This window comes from Pyrus communis, chromosome 3, assembly GCF_963583255.1.
Source record: "Pyrus communis chromosome 3, drPyrComm1.1, whole genome shotgun sequence".
NCBI classification, from domain to species: domain Eukaryota; kingdom Viridiplantae; phylum Streptophyta; class Magnoliopsida; order Rosales; family Rosaceae; genus Pyrus; species Pyrus communis.
In genome coordinates this window covers 13,602,094-13,620,371 of record NC_084805.1, presented here as the reverse complement: position 1 = coordinate 13,620,371, position 18,278 = coordinate 13,602,094, and the positions used below count along the sequence as shown (strand labels likewise).

The window sequence follows — 18,278 nt, the reverse complement described above, 5'->3', positions numbered from 1 at the left end:
AGCTTCCGCACTGTGCACATGGCTACGTCACTTCCACGTGACGGCCAGCATGCCTTGATCTCGGTCGGGGTGTGTCATATTATATTTAATATCTTAAATATTTCTTCTAAAAATAATTAATACTTTAAATATTTATTCTATAAATAATTAATACCTTAAATATTTATTCTATATATAATTAATGCCTTAATCAATACAATTATTTTCAGCATAAGTACGATATTCATTGAAGATTGTAAACACATATAAACTGAGGACAGGGTGCTTACATTAGGTTTCAATAAAAAAAACCCAACAAGAATTGAAACCTAATTAAGTCCAAATACATAATTGAAACATAATTAAGTCCGAATACATAACTTATTAAAAACACACAAAAAAAAAAAACACCTTAAATTTAAATTTAAAACTACTATTTGTATGATCCTAGTCCATTCTGCAAGACTTCATAACGCCAAATATTGTAACATCCCTCCAACGCATTATCCATCAACTTCATCAATCGTTCGTTCGTATCATCATCAAACTTACACTGTTACACATATATGCAAATAATTAATTCCAACATATAACTAAAAATTTCACAAACTTAATTATTAATCCATCAACAATATACTTACTAATACTTCATCCATCACAGCCTTCTTCACATTCCCGGGCACATCTTCCCAAGAACACCACTCAACAGTGGGACAATTATTCCCCATGGCTTCAGAGATCACATGCACAAACTCAAAATGATCACTTAAAATCATGCGGGTTGGCGTCCCGTACACTCTCATCCTTATTCTTATCTACCATCCTAGCATGAACAGAATTTTGAAGAATAAGGATAATAGAATTGTGAAGAATCAGGACAGCAAAAATACATATTTATATGTAGGCATTAATTCCTTGGATTCACCTACAATAAATGGTCAAAACTGACAGGAACTTGCGCGACGAATTATTGGTCGCGCAAATGCCCATTTCGTCGCGCAATTTTTTCACGCCAAACAAAATTATCCCGTGTTTTCTTGCTGACTTTACGCGACGCCAACAAATATTCATTGCGCTAAGTGTTCTTGCACGACGAAAGTGCAAATTTTTTTTTGCTCCTATCTTTTCTATTTTGTGCGACGAAGTGTATTTTTCGTCGTGCAAGTACGTCTTGAGCGACGAAGTGTATTTTTCGTCGTGCAAGTACGTCTTGAGCGACGAAGTGTATTTTTCGTCGCGCAAGCTGTTTTTTCTACTAGTGATAATCGTTTACCCTTAGGTAATTGTATAAACAAGTACACTCATACCCATAACCGTTTATAAACAGGTAATGGTATCCATAATCACATACCCATTTAATTATAACCGTATACCCATTTATCCGTTTTTCAATAAGTTGAAAATCATTTCCCATTCATAATCACTTTCTTTTTTCTTTTCTTTTTCTGTTACAAAAGATCACTTCCTTAATTTGTCATACCATGTCAATAAGGAGAAATTCTTATGTGAGGCTTCCTCGTAAGAAGAGATGGGTTATAGTTATGGTGACCAGATAATCGCGGTTATTTACCCGTAACTGTTTAATCCCTTATCCGTATAATCATTTACCTTTAGGTACTTGTATAAACGAGTACACTCATATCCATAACCGTTTATAAACAGGTAATGGTATCCATAATCACATACCCATTTAATTATAATCGCATATCCGTTTATCCGTTTTCCAATAAGTTGAAAATCATTTCCCATTCAGAATCACTTTCTTTTTTCTTTTCGTGTTCTGTTACAAAAAATCACTTCCTTAATTTGTCATATTTCATGAATCATTTGTTTGCAAGTCATCTGCTCGGGAATTTACAATAAAAATGCGCCGACATTATCAAACCTAAGCAAACAATAATCATCCGTGTGTGGCAGAGATCATGATTGCAAAAAATCAAAATTATGCAAATTTATGGAGAATGAGTTACATATAACAAGTTCAACTGTCATCGTGATACCTAATACAATGTCATGTGTTAAATTTTTTTGATGTTCACACGATATTGTATTATTGGACTAAAGATCGAAACGCCACGCAGTGGATGAATTTGTTTCATGCAAGTTACTTTTTCAACTTATAGCTGGTTAGCCAAATTAAGATTATAATATTAAATATGATCAATGAAAAGATTTATGTGAAATCGATCTCGGAAAACAATTTACAATATAATAAGATGCTCAAGACATTTGAAGAATAAAAAGAATTAAGAAACCCACACAGGGATACAATGTATTTGAGTTTTACGAAAATTAAACTGGAAGTAACACATCAATTCTTTCTATTTTTTATATCAACTTACTTCACTTCTTTTAGAAAAAGAAACATGTAACTTGTACTGATCATTGCACCACTTGCTAATTTTTACCATAATAAAGCTAATACAAGACCAAGGGGGGACCTTTTTTTGCCAATTGGTTGCATAAAATTGCCATATTATATTTCAATTTCCCAACATATTGCTCATAAAAAAATTTCACGCAATTAGATTTCTTCCTATAAAAATCCTAATAAGATGTCACACATTCACACAATTAATCCTTACTATAAGTTCTCAATTATTTGTAGCCGAAAGGAAAAAACAAAAAAAAACAAAATTCAACTAACGCGTTGTGGTTTGCAGTTCTTTGTATCGTGGTCATGGCACTAGGTCAAGTTCATCCCTCTCATGCTCAAAACTCACAGCAAGACTTCCTCAACGCACACAACGCGGCGCGAGCGCAAATCTACGTGCCGGATATCGTGTGGGACAACTCCGTGGCGGCGTATGCTCAAAACTCCGCCAACTCGAGAATTGGTGACTGCAATTTGGTGCATTCAAATTCCAACGGGACTTACGGCAAGAACTTTGCGAAAGGGAGTGGCTCGTTCACGGGCGTGGCGGCTGTGACCTTGTGGGTGGCGGAGAAGCCTAACTACGATTACAACTCTAATTCTTGTGTGGGCAGCAATGCTTGCATTACACGCAAGTGGTCTGGAAGAACTCGGTTAAGTTGGGGTGTGCTAGGGTTCAGTGCACCAACGGGTGGTGGTTTGTGACTTGCAACTATTCCCCACCTGGAAACTATGTTGGGCAACGTCCTTATTGATTAAGGAAAGCTTAATCCAAATTATGGCATGCATGGCTGCTAATTAATTGGTAATTTTAATTAATTATGATCAAACCATAAAAATAATGAGGATTGATCCCTTGAAGCTTTTGATGAAATAAAATAAGAGATGGTGCACTCTTTGCTTTTGGTCACCAAGGGTATTTATGTAAATTTGTTTCGTTTCCAAGCATGTTTTGTACCTTGCTATTATTCATATGGATCATGCTTGCTGTTGTAGTTAAGCAATATATCTGACTAATATTGCGGGATTCCACTACAGTGATTTTACATTAGCTTTCTTCTATAATTACAACATTTTTGTTTTGTACAAACGATATTATCTACAATAATGAGGAGGATGGTGGGCTTGGCCTTACAATAGACTAGTAATAATGTGGTTTAAATTTGTACCTTTGGCAAGAATCAAACATAAGACTTCTCACTTACAAGTGAAAATGAATACTACTAGACCGTAATACTAAGTAACTTCTATAATTACAACTCAAATCCCTTTGTTTGTGGAGACAAGGATAGGGAAGGAAAAGTTTTGTGTGGTCGAAGATGGGAGGACAGATCCAACTCAGGTTGAATGTATTGTCATCTCTAGAAATCTCTATGTAACTGCCTTTGTACCTTGAATTTTAAGTTTAGTTGTTGCTTTAAACCTCGGAAATCATTATTTTGATAATCCTCTTTCTTGTTCAAGTAGCTTTATTCGTGAAGATCAGCTTGGGATGTCCAGACCTAGATTTATTATTATTTACTTTGTTTTGGTTATAAGCCCTGTTTTTCAACCAAAAAGTCAAATGCATACACCACACAATGTTGCCAAAGCACTTTCTCCTACAATTTCATTCGATGTTGGAAGAATTGCAATGCATGGATTTACCTCGAACCGTATGTGATACTTAGTCTTTGTGGCTTTTTCTATTTTTTGTTCTAGTGGTAAAATAACCTCGCGAACCCGATAGATTTGCAGTAGAATTACCTTTCATTATACATGTAATTAGTCAAGAATTTCATAAAATTCATCTACAAACATCGTATTTAGAAGGATTCGGGTGAAATTACATACCAAATACACACAAACGACATAACATAAATGTTAACTCTTCATACTACTCATCATCTCTTCCAGACTCTCCCAGAATCATTCATCATGTGCCCTTCTCACTGTGTGGAAACATTAACTCTATATATAACTAGATCTTACACGAATTTCATGAGAGCTCAACAATTCTTGGTCGTTTTTTGGACCGATTGTTACCAACATCTTCACTCAAAGAATTATCTTGATCAGGCTCACGTGTTTTGAGTTTCGCATGAGAGCATGTTTTCTTATCATCTTTATCACTTGTATCATCTTTGATATCATCACTATCTTCGCTGCTACTGTTGTCGGAACTATCTTCGTCATCACTATTCTTGCTGCTACTGTCATCATCACTGCTATCCTCTGATTCCTCTCCGCTACTGTTGACGGCTAATGGTATAACAGGCTGACAACCAGAAATTGCAGATTCAGCAGCAGTCACAGCCTCAGGAGTTTGAAGATCAGCAACGCCCAGCATCAACTCCTGTCAATTCAGATCCACCCACAAATCAATTATTATTCAAAGGCATCAACAATCTGTGAGCGTGCGTGTGTGTATGTGTGTGCATCCGAGAGAGAGAGAGAGAGAGAGAGAGAGAGAGAGAGAGAGACCATATTAATGACTTCAGATTCATTGCCCGTGAGCACTTCAATATCATAGTTTTCTGGATTATCCTACATGTCAGTAAATGAGCAAACACAGTGTGTTGAAACAGATGTTAGAATTGTGGGATAAATAATCTAGATTTGGTTGCAAGATCGATGTGCCAACCTTTGCATCCCAGTATAGTTGTTCGTTAGCTTCTGATATGACTCCCAAAAAGTCCCTTACTTGTCCCAAAACTGCGGCCAAGCAAGCAAATAATATGAACAATATTTTGCATGGTACTTCCAACAAAACAACACTAGAAATAAAACAGAATCAGAGAATCTCAAGTGCATGATAAATTGAAAATTACTGTTTGAGCAAACAAAACGGGCAAGGCAAACAGTTTAGAACATCCATCTCTTCAGCTTCAAATTTGATGCTACAACATTCTCTAATCTATTTCAAATTTGTCACATTTTCTGATCATCAATGAAGTTTTCATTTGCCTAAAACAAATAAAGCTTGGGGCATAGGCTAAACCAGCCTTTCAACCTCCTCATGACATTATATACACAATCATCAGCTAGTGTATAAAGCATCACATCTAACACTAAAAATTTTTGAAAATTCAGCTAGAACTATGCAAGTAATGCAAGTTCTCACTACTGAAAAGGAAAAATATGAATAGGGAAACAATGTATGAGCAACAATATTCCGTGGTAAAGTAATTAACTGACTGTAGTGGATCGACATGAACAGAGATTCAAGCCAATCACAAGCAGACAACGAAGTACTTCCTACCCTCTATCTCAAGCAAGATGCTTGCCAATAAACCAAAAGAGGAAGAAAATAATAACACCAGAGCAAAGAAAAAGTAAACAGCACATAAAATAATCCTATCTCGTCAAATTAAACGATGAAATTTCAGCGCAGGAATATGAAGAGTGAGACAATTCCAATAACAGGAGACTTTGAGTCACACCCTTCAAAGTTATAACTCAAACCACTACAACTTAAGATCGAAAACAAAATATAAAATATAGGAAATTTAAAAAGGAAACAAGAAGCAGAGGCACTATGCTGGGATCGAGACCCCGTATAAAAGAAATTAAGCATCCATCACCAAAATTATAGACCCATTTGAGAATTAAACATTATTTAGTTGGCCAAGTAGAAACCAACATAGAAAATTACTAGCCAGAAAATAAAATCTTTCACATATGCGCGCATCACACCAAATGGATCTCATATTTAATCTCCTACCAAGAACCCATAATTCAAATTCCTTTAAATTGAAGTTTTCACAATTGAAAGAAAAACCCAAAATTTAAATGGGGAGAATCGTGTACCTTGGCTTCTGGGAAGAGGAAGAGCAGGGATGGGTTTCCCTTCGGGTTGAGCTTTCTTCGTTGAGGCATTTTTACAAACAAGTAGCGTGCTTTCTGCAAGAAATATACAGAATGTAAGCTACATGAATTTGCATAGAGAGAGAGAGAGAGAGAGAGAGAGAGACCTAAGGGTGAAGTTGAAGCCTTTTTGTGCTCCAATTGCAGAAGGTCTTTGCTTGTATTTCCCATCTTCCTCTTTGTCTCAACTGTACTCGACCAAAGGGTTTAGGGTTTTGGACGAAACGGCAGCAATTTTCTAAATTTTTTTTTTTTCGTTGGTTCTAATTTTGTTTCATTAGAATTTCAGATCGTGTAATGGGCTTTGTCAATCAGAATTAATTGGGCCTTCAGATCATTTAGTCACTACGGCCCTTCTTGATTGGGCCGTTTGGCAACGTTTCATGTTTTTATCATTATTCGTGTTGAGCGAAAATATTCCAAGGACAAACTCATCCTATAAGGAGGCTGAAATGCTTCTGTAAATCTTACCGGCCCGCGGAAGGAATGAATAACCGTGTCTTACCACCAATTATCTCTACAAAAAAAAAAAAACAAAAACCTGACCTATAAACTTATCATGTCCAAATATATAAAATCAAATCTGTTCGCAAATTTTATTGTGTCGTGTGGTATATTTCAATTGTATTAAATTTTAAATATATTGTATTACGCAACAAATATAAACACATGTACTATAGCGTTAAACGTGTTTCTTGAACAAACAATAATCCGACCCATTAAGAAGAAATGTGTGCATATGCTACATAACTGACTTTATAAGGCTCGATTCAAACCCTTTGTTTTCGTGCAAAATTGTGGTGTATTATCGTCATGTCTTGGTAGAAACATCCTTTGCTTGTTATGCAAAATACCAGTTGCAATGATCATTAATGATAATTCAAATCACCCATTAGAGAGAACAAAATCTCATTGGCAGCCCAATGATGAATTGGTTTAGTAGCATCTAGCTTCACATTTTTGAATCTTGATTTCAAATCTCATGAACACCAATTGTTGATTAATGAGGTGTAATAAATCCCATTTTCAAATTTTAAACTAAGAATATACTTGATCGAATCACTAAACTAAAATGATCATTAGAAAGCCCTTTACTTTTATATGGAAATCAAATAAAATAAAAAAACAATATATGCCTTTTATTTTAAGAGATTTCTTTTGTATAAAAAGGTTCAAAAGCCCTAAGAATGCATCCCTTACCTTTTCTTTTAAATTCTTCCAAATATAACAAAAGTGAAGAAACATTTTGGCATCTTGCAAAGGAAATCCAAAAGAAATGTGACTTTACTTCCAAGTCTCATCCAAAACAAACCTCTATGTAATTTCTATCTTACAAATAAATCAGCTACAAGATAAACGCAGAGAAAAAAAAAATACAGGAAAACAAATAATGAAAGAGAAATTAATACTTTTGGTAATTTTTTTTTTTTTTTTTTTTTAAATATCAGTATTTAGGTAGAGAACACTCCTTTGGAAGGTTGCCTTGGAACCTCTCCTTATCTTCGCAATAGTCATAAATCATGTGGTACTTCCTAACCCATTTGAACAACCTTCTCTGTGCATTTGATAGGGTACTAAACCTCTCCTCGTTCCACCAGTTTGTAGGGCTCTCTGCCCTACAAAACCTGGCATTTCCCTTCCAAACACAGGCATCAATCGTGTGGTTTCTGAATGAAGCTATGAAGGGGCCTTTCGACCAATCGATTTTGTCGCGCCCGCCTCCTGTTGCCCAGCTGTCGCCGTTCCATAGGCTGGCTTTGATGCTCATTGGCTGCCACCTTGGAAATGCTACAGCCTTGTCTGCATGGTTTCTGTATACTCTAATTGGAACCCAATCCACCATAAATCTACAGGCAGCAAAAGTACACCAAATTTGTCCCATAAATTTATTATGTATACTTAACTTAAATATGTAAAAGAAAGATTAAAATGTAGTACTGATCTGATTTGATAGATGGCTTACACAATTTGGTGAAGGTTCCATAATATGGAATAGGTATGGAAGTCCTTTGTTGGATCAAACCACAGATTGATCCTCTCTTCGCGGTCATCCAACCCGTCAGCGAAAATGTTTGTTTGAAGGATATATGGTTTGCCTTCAACATTGCCAAGGAACTCATAGTCTACCTCGTCACGATTAGGTTGATCAGATGTTAACTGCATTGATTAATTTCCAGTTGATCATATACAATCCATTAATACTCAATCATTAGCAAAAATGCGGAAGAAGAAGAAGAAGAGGGAAATGGTTGTTCTTTTTTCTTACATAATAGGCCACAACTGTGCCTGCTGAATGGCCTGGTACTAGTTTAATCTGCATGTCAATTTGTCCAAATAAAAACATCTGGTTTGAAGCAAAACCAGCACCTAGGGGAAACGAAAAACAACATCATCAGAATTCTGAATTGCTACGACTAATTAAAAGAGTTTATGAATTTTGATCATGTACCGGATTCTTGGTCAAGCTTCAAACTCATTGTCTTGCCATCAGCTGAAGTGTTTACATGGCCAGGAGACCATGTGACAAAGAAATCTTTGTTGAAGTCACCTGTTGAAACAACGGAGGCATCTACAGTTCGAGTGGATATCAAAGTAAGAAAAAGCCCAATAAAGATGATAATCCTGTTATTCTCAGTCATGGTTTTGATTCAGGTTTCTCGGACGAATATGATAGCAAGATGTTTGAAGAAGCTATATATATAATTATTGATTGCATGGAAGGGGAGGTAGAAAATGGGAACAAAGAACATTGAATCGTAAAAAGACGAGACAAAATGTGTGACAGAAGGAAGGTTTTTGTTTAAGCAGGAATATCTTTAGGGGGAAGCAAAGAAATGTTTTGGTTGTTAGCATCTTATGAAATATAATTATTGGTGTTTTGTGGTTCCTATTAGGATGTCATTAAAACTTTGATCATTGCAAACTTGGGTTAGTTAAATTGACTATAACAATGTGCTCCTCCTTCTGCACTCAAGTTTGAATCTCCGTCTCTCGGAATTTAGATTAGATTAATTCAAATAACGTCGAATCAAAAAATTAAAAAGTCTGGACACATTGCATTTTTTTTCATTTTGACAGAAACAATTGACCAAGTTAAGCTCAATAATAACTTTAACTAGCATAGTGCATGCCCTTAGGCATTCTAAATAAGAGCTTAGTTATCTGTTAGGTTAGCAGAAAGTTGAAGAAAGAGAGAAAAATTCACTGTTTTGTTTTCTTTTTGGCTTTCTAGGATAACTTGGTTGCTCAAGCATCCCTTCTATACTCCATGAGGTCTTTAAGTTTATTCCTTCCCTCCCTTTGTAGGGTTGTGCATGAGTTGGATTTCCTTTTTGACCCAAGTTTTGAACAGCCAGCAGATCCCCCAAGTCATCCATATATTGCACAAATTTCATTAGTATAATCCAACTTATCAACATAGTTATAAACTTCGAATATATTGTTGAGAACTAATTCTTCATATTAATAACATGTTATGTCGGAAGAAGTCTCAAATTTGAATTTCCTATACTTTTAATTAAATATATAAAAAAATCAAATAAAATTGCTCTATTGTTTGTGTAAAAGAACAAAGACATATGGGACAACGATCTTTGACAAGAAGGAGAGGGTTTTCAATTTACCAGAAACCCCCAAAACATACAAGGAAGTTCTGATTAATTTTAAAGTTGACGGTAGCGTTAATCCAACTTCAAATCATTACTATTGAACTAACTAAATTATTAATTATTAATTATTAATCTACCACACAACTTACCTATTACTGCTGTGGCTTTTTACACAAAAATCATTACTATCGTTGCTAACACTCCAAATTTCATTCTTCAGTTTTATCCTCATCCGTATACACATTTCCTACAAAACATCCAGCTTATGTATGTCTTCAAACATCACAATATCGTGCCCTGTATGTTTGGTGTTAATTTGCAAGTGCACATGATAGTTGTAGTATAGCATTTTGCAAGTCCAAATATTGTTCCCGCGAGGATTCTAATTCAATCTCCAATTTGATAAACTAAACCAAATCCAATTATATTAAAGATATAAAAACATGAAAATATAAACATAAACAATGAACTAGACTCAAACACAAACAATGAACTAGACTTAACCATAATTAACAATTCAAACAAAGATGCAAAGAATTTGTTGTAATGATTTTATAAGCAAATAAAAATAGAACAGAAAATTAAAGAGAAGAAAATGCTGGGTTTTAAGACAAGGGATGAAGGTCTAAGGAGAATCAACCACAAGCAATCATGTTTAGGTTTCAATGCATTCAATGGAATATTTCGTCTCTTAGATAACTATTCCTGTATCTAAGTCCAGTTAAGGAACTGTAGACCATAGTTCTCCTTAAGTATATGGTTCTCTCAAGTTAGGGCAAAGGTCATATATCCGAACATGCATTTTATCTGGTTAGGGCATGTTAAGTAGAACTCATTACGTACAAGGGAACGATAAAATCATGCAAACCATAAAGTGTCTCCCCAAAACCTCTTCCTAGACTTCCTACAATCTCTCCTTTATATATGGATCAAAATCCAATCATAATTAGGTCTTTTGCAATCCTTTCCTTATTTGTATTCCACAACTGATGATGTGGCAAGTAAACTTCCCAAGTAAATTACTTTAGACCCCTTTGAAATAGAAATAAAGTCATATGTACACGTTCTCTCTTGGGCAATGGGCTTCAATTGAATTATGACTTAAAAGCCCAACAGATTTTGCAATCTCCTCGTAGACTTTGCTGACTGACGTCCTGTACAAAAATCGCTATAACGTCTTCTAGAAAACCCGAAATCACGAACCGTAATATTCCTTTGAAAGCTAACTTCCATATCTTTCCAATGGTATATGGATCAACAACTGGTTCCATCTGAGGAGTAGATTTTAATCCATAAAGTTGGCTGATCTGCACAGACAACTTCTGCTTCAAGCATGCCAAACTCATTTCAATCGCAAAAATGCTCGTTTTCCTTCTTTCTTCATATTTTTTCCTCAAACAAAACATAAAACTAAGTGAAAGTGAACTAAACTCACTCAAAAAATATAACAAGAATCTAAACTGAAGGGTATAAAATATGGTTATATCAATGTTTCCATTTAAGCATTGTATTATGATATTGGTTGAATCCCGCAACCACAAATCTCCTTTGCTTTATTCGCCCAAGTGGCGGACAATTACGGAACTAGACTCAAACAACTGAATTACAACACACGGATGTCAAAGATGAAATCAGAGTATCAAATTTAGCCTTGAAGGACTAAGTGGGTTCTTTGGTCACAAACCACCACCACACGCAGCGGCTGGCGGTCACAGCTCGCTGAAATTTCCACCTACATGCCACAATGGCTCAAATTATACCAAAATGAAGATCGTGAGAGTGGAGTAAGAATTATACCTTACTTCCACTTGAAAATCGCAAGAAAGGGCCGAAAAACCCTAAAAGGGTGATCGTCGTTTCAACGTCATTGATGTTGTAATGCCTTAAACCTTGGTTGGATTTTTTTCATGGGGTCAAGATGAGTCGATTGGTTGTGGTTATACCTGGCATTTTGGACCTAACCCATTAACCCAACCCGTTAATATGAGTATTTGGGTGGATGCTTAATGGGTCGGGTTGTTAACAGGTTAAATAACGGGTCACTTTGGGTCGACTCGCTAGACCAGTTAGTTGAGGATGTTTAAGTAATTTCAGTAAAGCATTAACAACAAAAAATAAACTCTTAGTTGCTAGTTGCACCATGGTCACCAAACCTGCTGAGCAAACACCTCTATCTGAATTATATAATGTGCTCATCTAGCTAAGTTGGTAAGCTTAGTCATTCTTTGCGGAGCTCCGGTGTCATGTGGAGGTCACGGGACATTTTGTCGACGATAGTCGACATCGCTTAGCGAGATTATAAATTAGAATTTGGGGAGCAGAGTCAATTGTAATTTGGTAAATTAATAAATAAATTCAAACCCCAGAAACAGTGGATTTTGGATTTTAGGGAGGAGGAGGAGGAGCACGTGAGTTTTAACAGCAAGTTTTGCTCTTTGTTTTACTGGATTTTTTCACTATGATCTGAGGTTACAAGATTGAATTGCTTTCGGCATTAAATATGGCTACTGATCTTGCTTTCTTGGGAATCCTTTTCAATCGGGTGAAGTTCATAATTTCCGTAGTTAATATGTGTAAGTGTATTGGAGTGCCAAAAAAAAAAAATGTTAACGGGTGACCTATTAGATTAACGGGTTAGGTTCTGGTGACCCATTAGCTTAATGGGTTGGGTTCGGGTGACTTGTTAACTTAACGGGTTGGATTGAACCCAACCCAAACCCAATAAACCTGACCCGTTTACAAGTCTAGTGGTGATGGTTGATTGCCTAGAAATGGTGAGATCATCAGTTGTGAGCTCAAAAATTGACGAGCATTGTTCATCGGGAAACATTGACTAAACTAGGTCGAGTTTGGGTGAAAAACAATCTTGGAGTGTTGTTAAGTCATTTGATGGTGGTGGGTGACTTCAATTCGCTGGAAAAATGCGTGAATTAGTGTGGGGATTTAGTTGCAGAAGTCGAGTTAGGAAGCGGTTGCAAGAGTGTAAAAGTGTGAAATCTCATTCCCAAATTTCACTATTGAAATTTATGTTGTATTTACAAAATTTTATATTATTTTTGTTAATTTTAGAGCTTTAGTTAACTAGTTACAAAGTTTGAAACTTCGTATTTAGTCATTAAAAATTTGTAAAACTTTTGGAGTCACTTTTAGTAATTTTGAATAGCTATCGATCCCACAAACGCATACGCGAAAATCGTTTGTGAATCAAAGTTGGAGCAAAGGAGATATAAGCTTCCAAAGGCAGAGATATTTTTGGATGTTAGTACATCTATTTATAGAAAGCTAGAGTAGAACTTCCCTTTAGAGCAGTTCCAGTGTGGTCCATTGTCCCTAGGGCAATCCACTATGTTATCCATCCAGTGAACAGTAACTGCCTTTAATGAACTGTAATCGCCTTTTGCATCTCCACCCCTGCACTCAATAGCCGTGGCAATTGGCAATAAAATATTATTATTATTATTATTTTATAAAATAATATAAAATAATTTTATTTGTAATATCGGATAAGATTTTTAATCGTTCTCGTTGTGCCACATGTTATTATCCGAAAAGACAATAGCAATAAAATATTAGTATTTTTTATTTATAAAATAATTCAAAATAATTTTATTCGTAATTTCGGATAAGGTTTTTAATCGTTCTCGTTGCGCCACGTGTCATTATCTGAAAAGACAATTATTGGTGATGGATTTCCGATAAGATTTTTAATCCTTCTTGTTGTGCCACGTATCATTTTTCGAAAGGACAATTATTGGTTATGGATTTTCGATAAGATTTTTAACCAATCACGTCGCGCCACGTGTCACAATCTGTTTACAATCTTTTAGGATAGATTTCCACCAGATTTTTAATGATGACAGCATGCCACGTGGCATTATCTACAACCTAATCCTTTCTGAATCTTCCATATAATCCATCATCCATCCTCATAAATCTCACACCAATTTTCTCAAGATCTCTATCATTATTCATAGTTTCTGCTTCCTTATTCACCTAAATCTCTATCATTATTCATAGTTTTTGCTTCCTTCATACAATGTCTTCTTCTTCCTCAAGGATGATGTGGGAAATCAATCAGCAAGAGGAAGAATTGTTTAACCAATCAGAAGGAATGTTCAAACACCAAGCGGCCCAAAATGAGAGGAAAGAGGATGAGGAGTGTAGACGGAGAGACGACGAATCAAGAATGGCAAGAGCCTCATATTCCCGTTGAGTCATCCAAATTGTGGCTCAGATCTGCAGGCCTAGCCATGCTATAAACATTGATAGAAGTAGGCAACGGCGAGGTCAGGATCTCTTAGACGATTGTTTTGTCCGTAACAATGCATTCCCTGATATGTACTTTAGACGTCGTTTTAGAATGGAATGTCATTTGTTCAACAAAATCATGGATGCTGTTTGCAACCATGATTCTTACTTTGTGCAAAAGTCGGATGCTTTTGGTGCTATAGGTCTACTGCCCGAGCAAAAAATTGCTGCTACCTAGCGGATGCTTGCATATGGAGCATTTGCAGACTAAGTGGACGAGATAACGAGGATGGGAAAATCAACCATTCTTGAGTCCCTGATGAGGTTTTGCTCGACAATTGAATCTATCTACACAGCAAAGTACCTCCAAAAACCTACTAAGATGAACTTGCAAAGACTTCTAAAGAAAGATGAGATGTGAGGTTTTCCAGGGATGATTGGAAGCATTGGCTGTATGCACTGGACTTGGAAAAACTGTCCAAGTGCATGGCAAGGCGCTTATGGGGACAACAACGGATCAAAAAGTATCAATTTGGAGGCGGTGGCATCTTTTGATACATGGATTTGGCATGCCTTTTTTAGGGTTCCGGGAGCTTTAAATGACCTCAACGTACTTGCACAATCCCCAGTGTTCAACGATGCCCTGCAAAGAAAGGCACCAAAAGTCACGTACTGGGTCAATTGACGTAAGTACGACGGCCTATATTACCTAGCAGACGACATTTACCCAAGGTGGGAAACATTTGTCAAAATAGTGCCACGTTTGCGAAGTGCAAAGGAAAAACACTTTGCAAGCTGTCAAGAGGGGTGCAGGAAGGATGTGGAGCATTGTTTTGGTATCCTCCAAGCTCGCTGGGCGATTGTTAGGGGTGTTGCCAGAATTTTTGATTTAAAATCGCTTCGATCCATCATGATGACGTGCATCATTCTTCACAACATGATTGTGGAAGAAAAGTACGATTATGATGTCGTTGATGAATATGAGCCAGACACGATGAACAATTCCAGAACACAAATATATTGTGCTCATGACGCCACCAAAGAACCCGTGCAACACGAGCCATTAGAAAGGGATGGATGTTACAATGATAGGGTCGTTCAATGATATACTGCACTTCAAAGGCCATATATGCACAATGCCCGCAAAATTGACTTGATAAAGCACCAGTGGGAATTGAGACAAACTGAAGATACTTAAGTTCATTAGTGTTTGTTTTTATTTGGTGTGTTTATTTAATTTTATGTGGTGTGTTTTTTTTAGTTCATTTAGTGAGTTTTTTTTTTTTTTTTTGGTATGTTGATGTAATTTTATTTGGTGTGTGTTGATGTAATTTTTTTTGGTATGTTGATGTAATTTGATTTGGTGTGTGTTGATGTAATTTTATTTGGTGTGTTTAAATGTGTTTTGAATAAAGATTCTCTTAGTATAAATAAATTACCAAATTAAATAAGTATACTCTTAGTTTAAATAAAGTACTAAATTCAATAAATTGGAAACAACATAAAGTGCTCTATTCAATAAATAAGAAATTACAACCCAAATTGATTGGAAAATTATGGGCTCCGGTTACAAACAAAGTGATTGGAAAATTATGGGTTCGTGAATGGATAATCATCACCTAACCAATTTGTGGTGCTAGTATGATCTTCTCTTGTTGTGTTAGGATGATCTTCTCTTGTCGTGCTAGGACCATCTCCTCTTGCTCTCCTTCTCTTGCATGCCTCCTTCACACCACGTCCGCTTTCTCTGAGTTCCAAAAATATTTAGAGTTTGGAGACTTCCCTTCTAAAGGCTCCTTCATAATGTCACGATCTCGTTGAGCCATTCTTTCTTCTCTAACCTGTTCTCTTTCTTGCCAAAGTAGTTCTCTTTCTCTCTCATTAGCTTGAAATTATTTCTCAATAGTTGCAGCTTTTGCATCCTCTATAGCCTTATCAGCCCCAAATTTAGCCATTTCCTGAACCAAACTCAATTCACCTTGGCAAGCAAGTTCTTCCATATACTTTGCATAATCATTCTTGGAAGCATTACCTTTTCTCTTTGAAGCCTTCTTACCTTGTTGAGGTCTAATTGGAAAATGGGTTGACCCTGATGCTTGTTCAATAGGGGGCGTTTCGGGCACTTCTTCTGCATCATCTTCATCATCATCATGCGAGGCATGATCAAGCATAGAGTGTAGAGGGGTGCTGTTAAAGGCCACTTTTGGACCTATAGGCACAACTTTTAATTGAGGACAATCTTTGACAATATTCCAACACTCCCACCAGTTGAACGATTTGTTTTTGTTTGTGGTTTTGGCATTATACCAAGCTTGTGCTTGAAGGTCCTACACAATGCGGGAGAAGAAATAATTATAATCAAAGTAGGTAATGTAAATTTGTGTATAGTACAAACAAATAAAAAATATATCATTACCTGATCTGCTAAACTTTCCCTACTTCGAAGATTAGCACTAGCTTATGCCAACTCATCTCTGCACGTACTAAACGATTTGCTCAATAGTCTCCAATGACTGGACAAAGATTCTTTGGTTCTTTTCCTAGCAATTTTCTCAAGATAATTGGTATGAATAAGACCCCACATTTCTCTCAACTGCATCTCATTACCAGAAATCCAATCATGAGTAACTTCAACCCAACTAGTACACAACGTAACATCTTCAATAAGCGTCCAATTCATACCTGCATCATTAGTCATTTTCTTGGAAAAAAATTGGATTGAAACTTTGAGAGAAAGATAGGTATTTAAGAAAGTATGAAATTGAATTCAAACTTGACAAATATGTTGAATTTATAGAAAAGTAAATATATAAAACTATGAAATTGGATTCAAACTTGACAATATATGAAATTGGATTCAAACTTTGAGAAGATATGAAATTGTGGTGTAAGGTAGAAGATAATGAGAAAGTATTTATATAAAAGTATAATCAATTTTTTAAAATTTTTTATTCACCTAATTAATCTATACCGTTGGATTTAAACCAATTTGAATTCCAACACTCCAGATTGTGCCAAGTGGCACAACGGTAACATTTCAAATTTTTAACTTTTCTTTCTTTTTATTTTTTCTTAATTTTTAAAGTCTAATAACGTGGACCGTTGATCTCAGATCTAACAGCTGGTATTAAATGAAGTTTTTTCCTTTTTTTTACTATTGGAAATCCAACGGTCCAAAATTTATATCCGTTGTAATCCAACAGCCATGGGGAAGCCACGTGGCTCCCCAACGGTAAGATTTTTTAGTGCACCGTGGGCCCCAATTTCTGATTTTATGTTGGATTACACGCGCGCTTGAAGTCCACGCGCTTGATAGAAAAAATAAAAAAAGAGCAGCTGACGTCAGCCCATGTCAGATGGCCATCGGGCGCTCGGGCCAACACGAATCCACGGGCCGCTTGCTTGGGCCTGCTCCAGCTCCATCACTAGCTTCCGCTGGACTTCCTCCTTCGGGCACTAGCCCACTATTCCGTAGCCCGTCCCTTCAGTAACTCCTTTCGCTAGAGCTGCTCTTATAGAAACCAGGTTGAGTGACCCAACTGTGACTCATAGGATGACCGCCACTTGGACAAAAATTGTAGCTTATTTTTTGCCCGATTTTGACTGTGACGAAATCTATCTCTACCACCACCGCCTGAACCCTCTTATTCTCTTAAACAAGACCCACCCAAATTTCTTCCCATTTGGTCATGATTTCACAGCAATCTGAGCTCGTTATTTTCTCGGATTTTCGCCTTCGACAATCGTCCTCCTTTGTGCAACCCGACACTAGCCCCTGCCACCACCAATAAACTCATAACGACCCGAGTAACAAGACCCATCTAGGTTTCAGGCCGTTCAAGCTTGGAGATGGCAAATTGAGGTACGAAGTTCCTGGATTTTTCCTGCATCCCTTTACCATTTTCAGGCATTTAACGACGGAACTGGGCTTTATGATAGGTATGAAAAATACTCTATTCCTCACGATCTCATAAGAAATACTCTATTCCTCAAAATCTTCACGCTAGTAAATTTTGAGCCATTTTGGTGATTGTCAAAAAATTTCGGTAAGTGGAGACGGCCAGCCGCCATGTGCGGTAGCGTGTGAGCAATACTTGACTTTATCTTTCTAAACCAATTATGATGCCCTGAATCTATTTTCGATGTCCGTTTAATGTGATTTTGTTATTTGAGTTTAGTTTTGTAATGGTCCAACACTAAGCATTTGTGGTAGATAAAGATAC

At 36.4% G+C, this 18,278-nt stretch overlaps 2 protein-coding genes and 1 pseudogene across 2 annotated transcripts; 1 reads left to right on the top strand and 2 right to left on the bottom strand.

The window, feature by feature from the left end:
- The first annotated feature begins 2,642 nt into the window (after positions 1-2,642).
- LOC137730263 (basic form of pathogenesis-related protein 1-like) lies at positions 2,643-3,250 on the top strand (annotated as a pseudogene).
- An 884-nt stretch (positions 3,251-4,134) lies between these two features.
- On the bottom strand, positions 4,135-6,467 carry LOC137729908 (uncharacterized). The gene is made up of 5 exons (XM_068468960.1): positions 6,307-6,467; positions 6,143-6,235; positions 4,977-5,047; positions 4,817-4,879; positions 4,135-4,688 (listed from the first exon to the last, which is right to left on the bottom strand). Exons 1-5 carry the CDS (start codon positions 6,368-6,370, stop codon positions 4,332-4,334), a joined length of 648 nt encoding a protein of 215 aa, XP_068325061.1. The 5' UTR covers positions 6,371-6,467; the 3' UTR covers positions 4,135-4,331.
- A 1,170-nt stretch (positions 6,468-7,637) lies between these two features.
- Positions 7,638-8,845, bottom strand: LOC137727344 (probable xyloglucan endotransglucosylase/hydrolase protein 10). Its single transcript, XM_068466210.1, has 4 exons — positions 8,649-8,845; positions 8,466-8,566; positions 8,163-8,356; positions 7,638-8,046 (listed from the first exon to the last, which is right to left on the bottom strand). The coding sequence occupies exons 1-4, from the start codon at positions 8,836-8,838 to the stop codon at positions 7,644-7,646; spliced, it is 888 nt and encodes a 295-aa protein (XP_068322311.1). The 5' UTR covers positions 8,839-8,845; the 3' UTR covers positions 7,638-7,643.
- Positions 8,846-18,278: the final 9,433 nt, after the last annotated feature.

Excerpts from the sequence above, each read along its gene's own strand:
- LOC137729908 (XM_068468960.1), bottom strand. The coding sequence starts at position 6,370 with ATGGGAAATACAAGCAAAGACCTTCTGCAATTGGAGCACAAAAAGGCT. Across the intron at positions 6,236-6,306 it reads GGCTTCAACTTCACCCTTAG|AAAGCACGCTACTTGTTTGT; the intron begins GTCTCTCTCTCT and ends TATTTCTTGCAG. Across the intron at positions 4,689-4,816 it reads AATCTGAAGTCATTAATATG|GAGTTGATGCTGGGCGTTGC; the intron begins GTCTCTCTCTCT and ends CTGAATTGACAG.
- LOC137727344 (XM_068466210.1), bottom strand. The coding sequence starts at position 8,838 with ATGACTGAGAATAACAGGATTATCATCTTTATTGGGCTTTTTCTTACT. Across the intron at positions 8,567-8,648 it reads GAAGCTTGACCAAGAATCCG|GTGCTGGTTTTGCTTCAAAC; the intron begins GTACATGATCAA and ends CGTTTCCCCTAG. Across the intron at positions 8,047-8,162 it reads TGGAACCTTCACCAAATTGT|ATTTATGGTGGATTGGGTTC; the intron begins GTAAGCCATCTA and ends TGCTGCCTGTAG.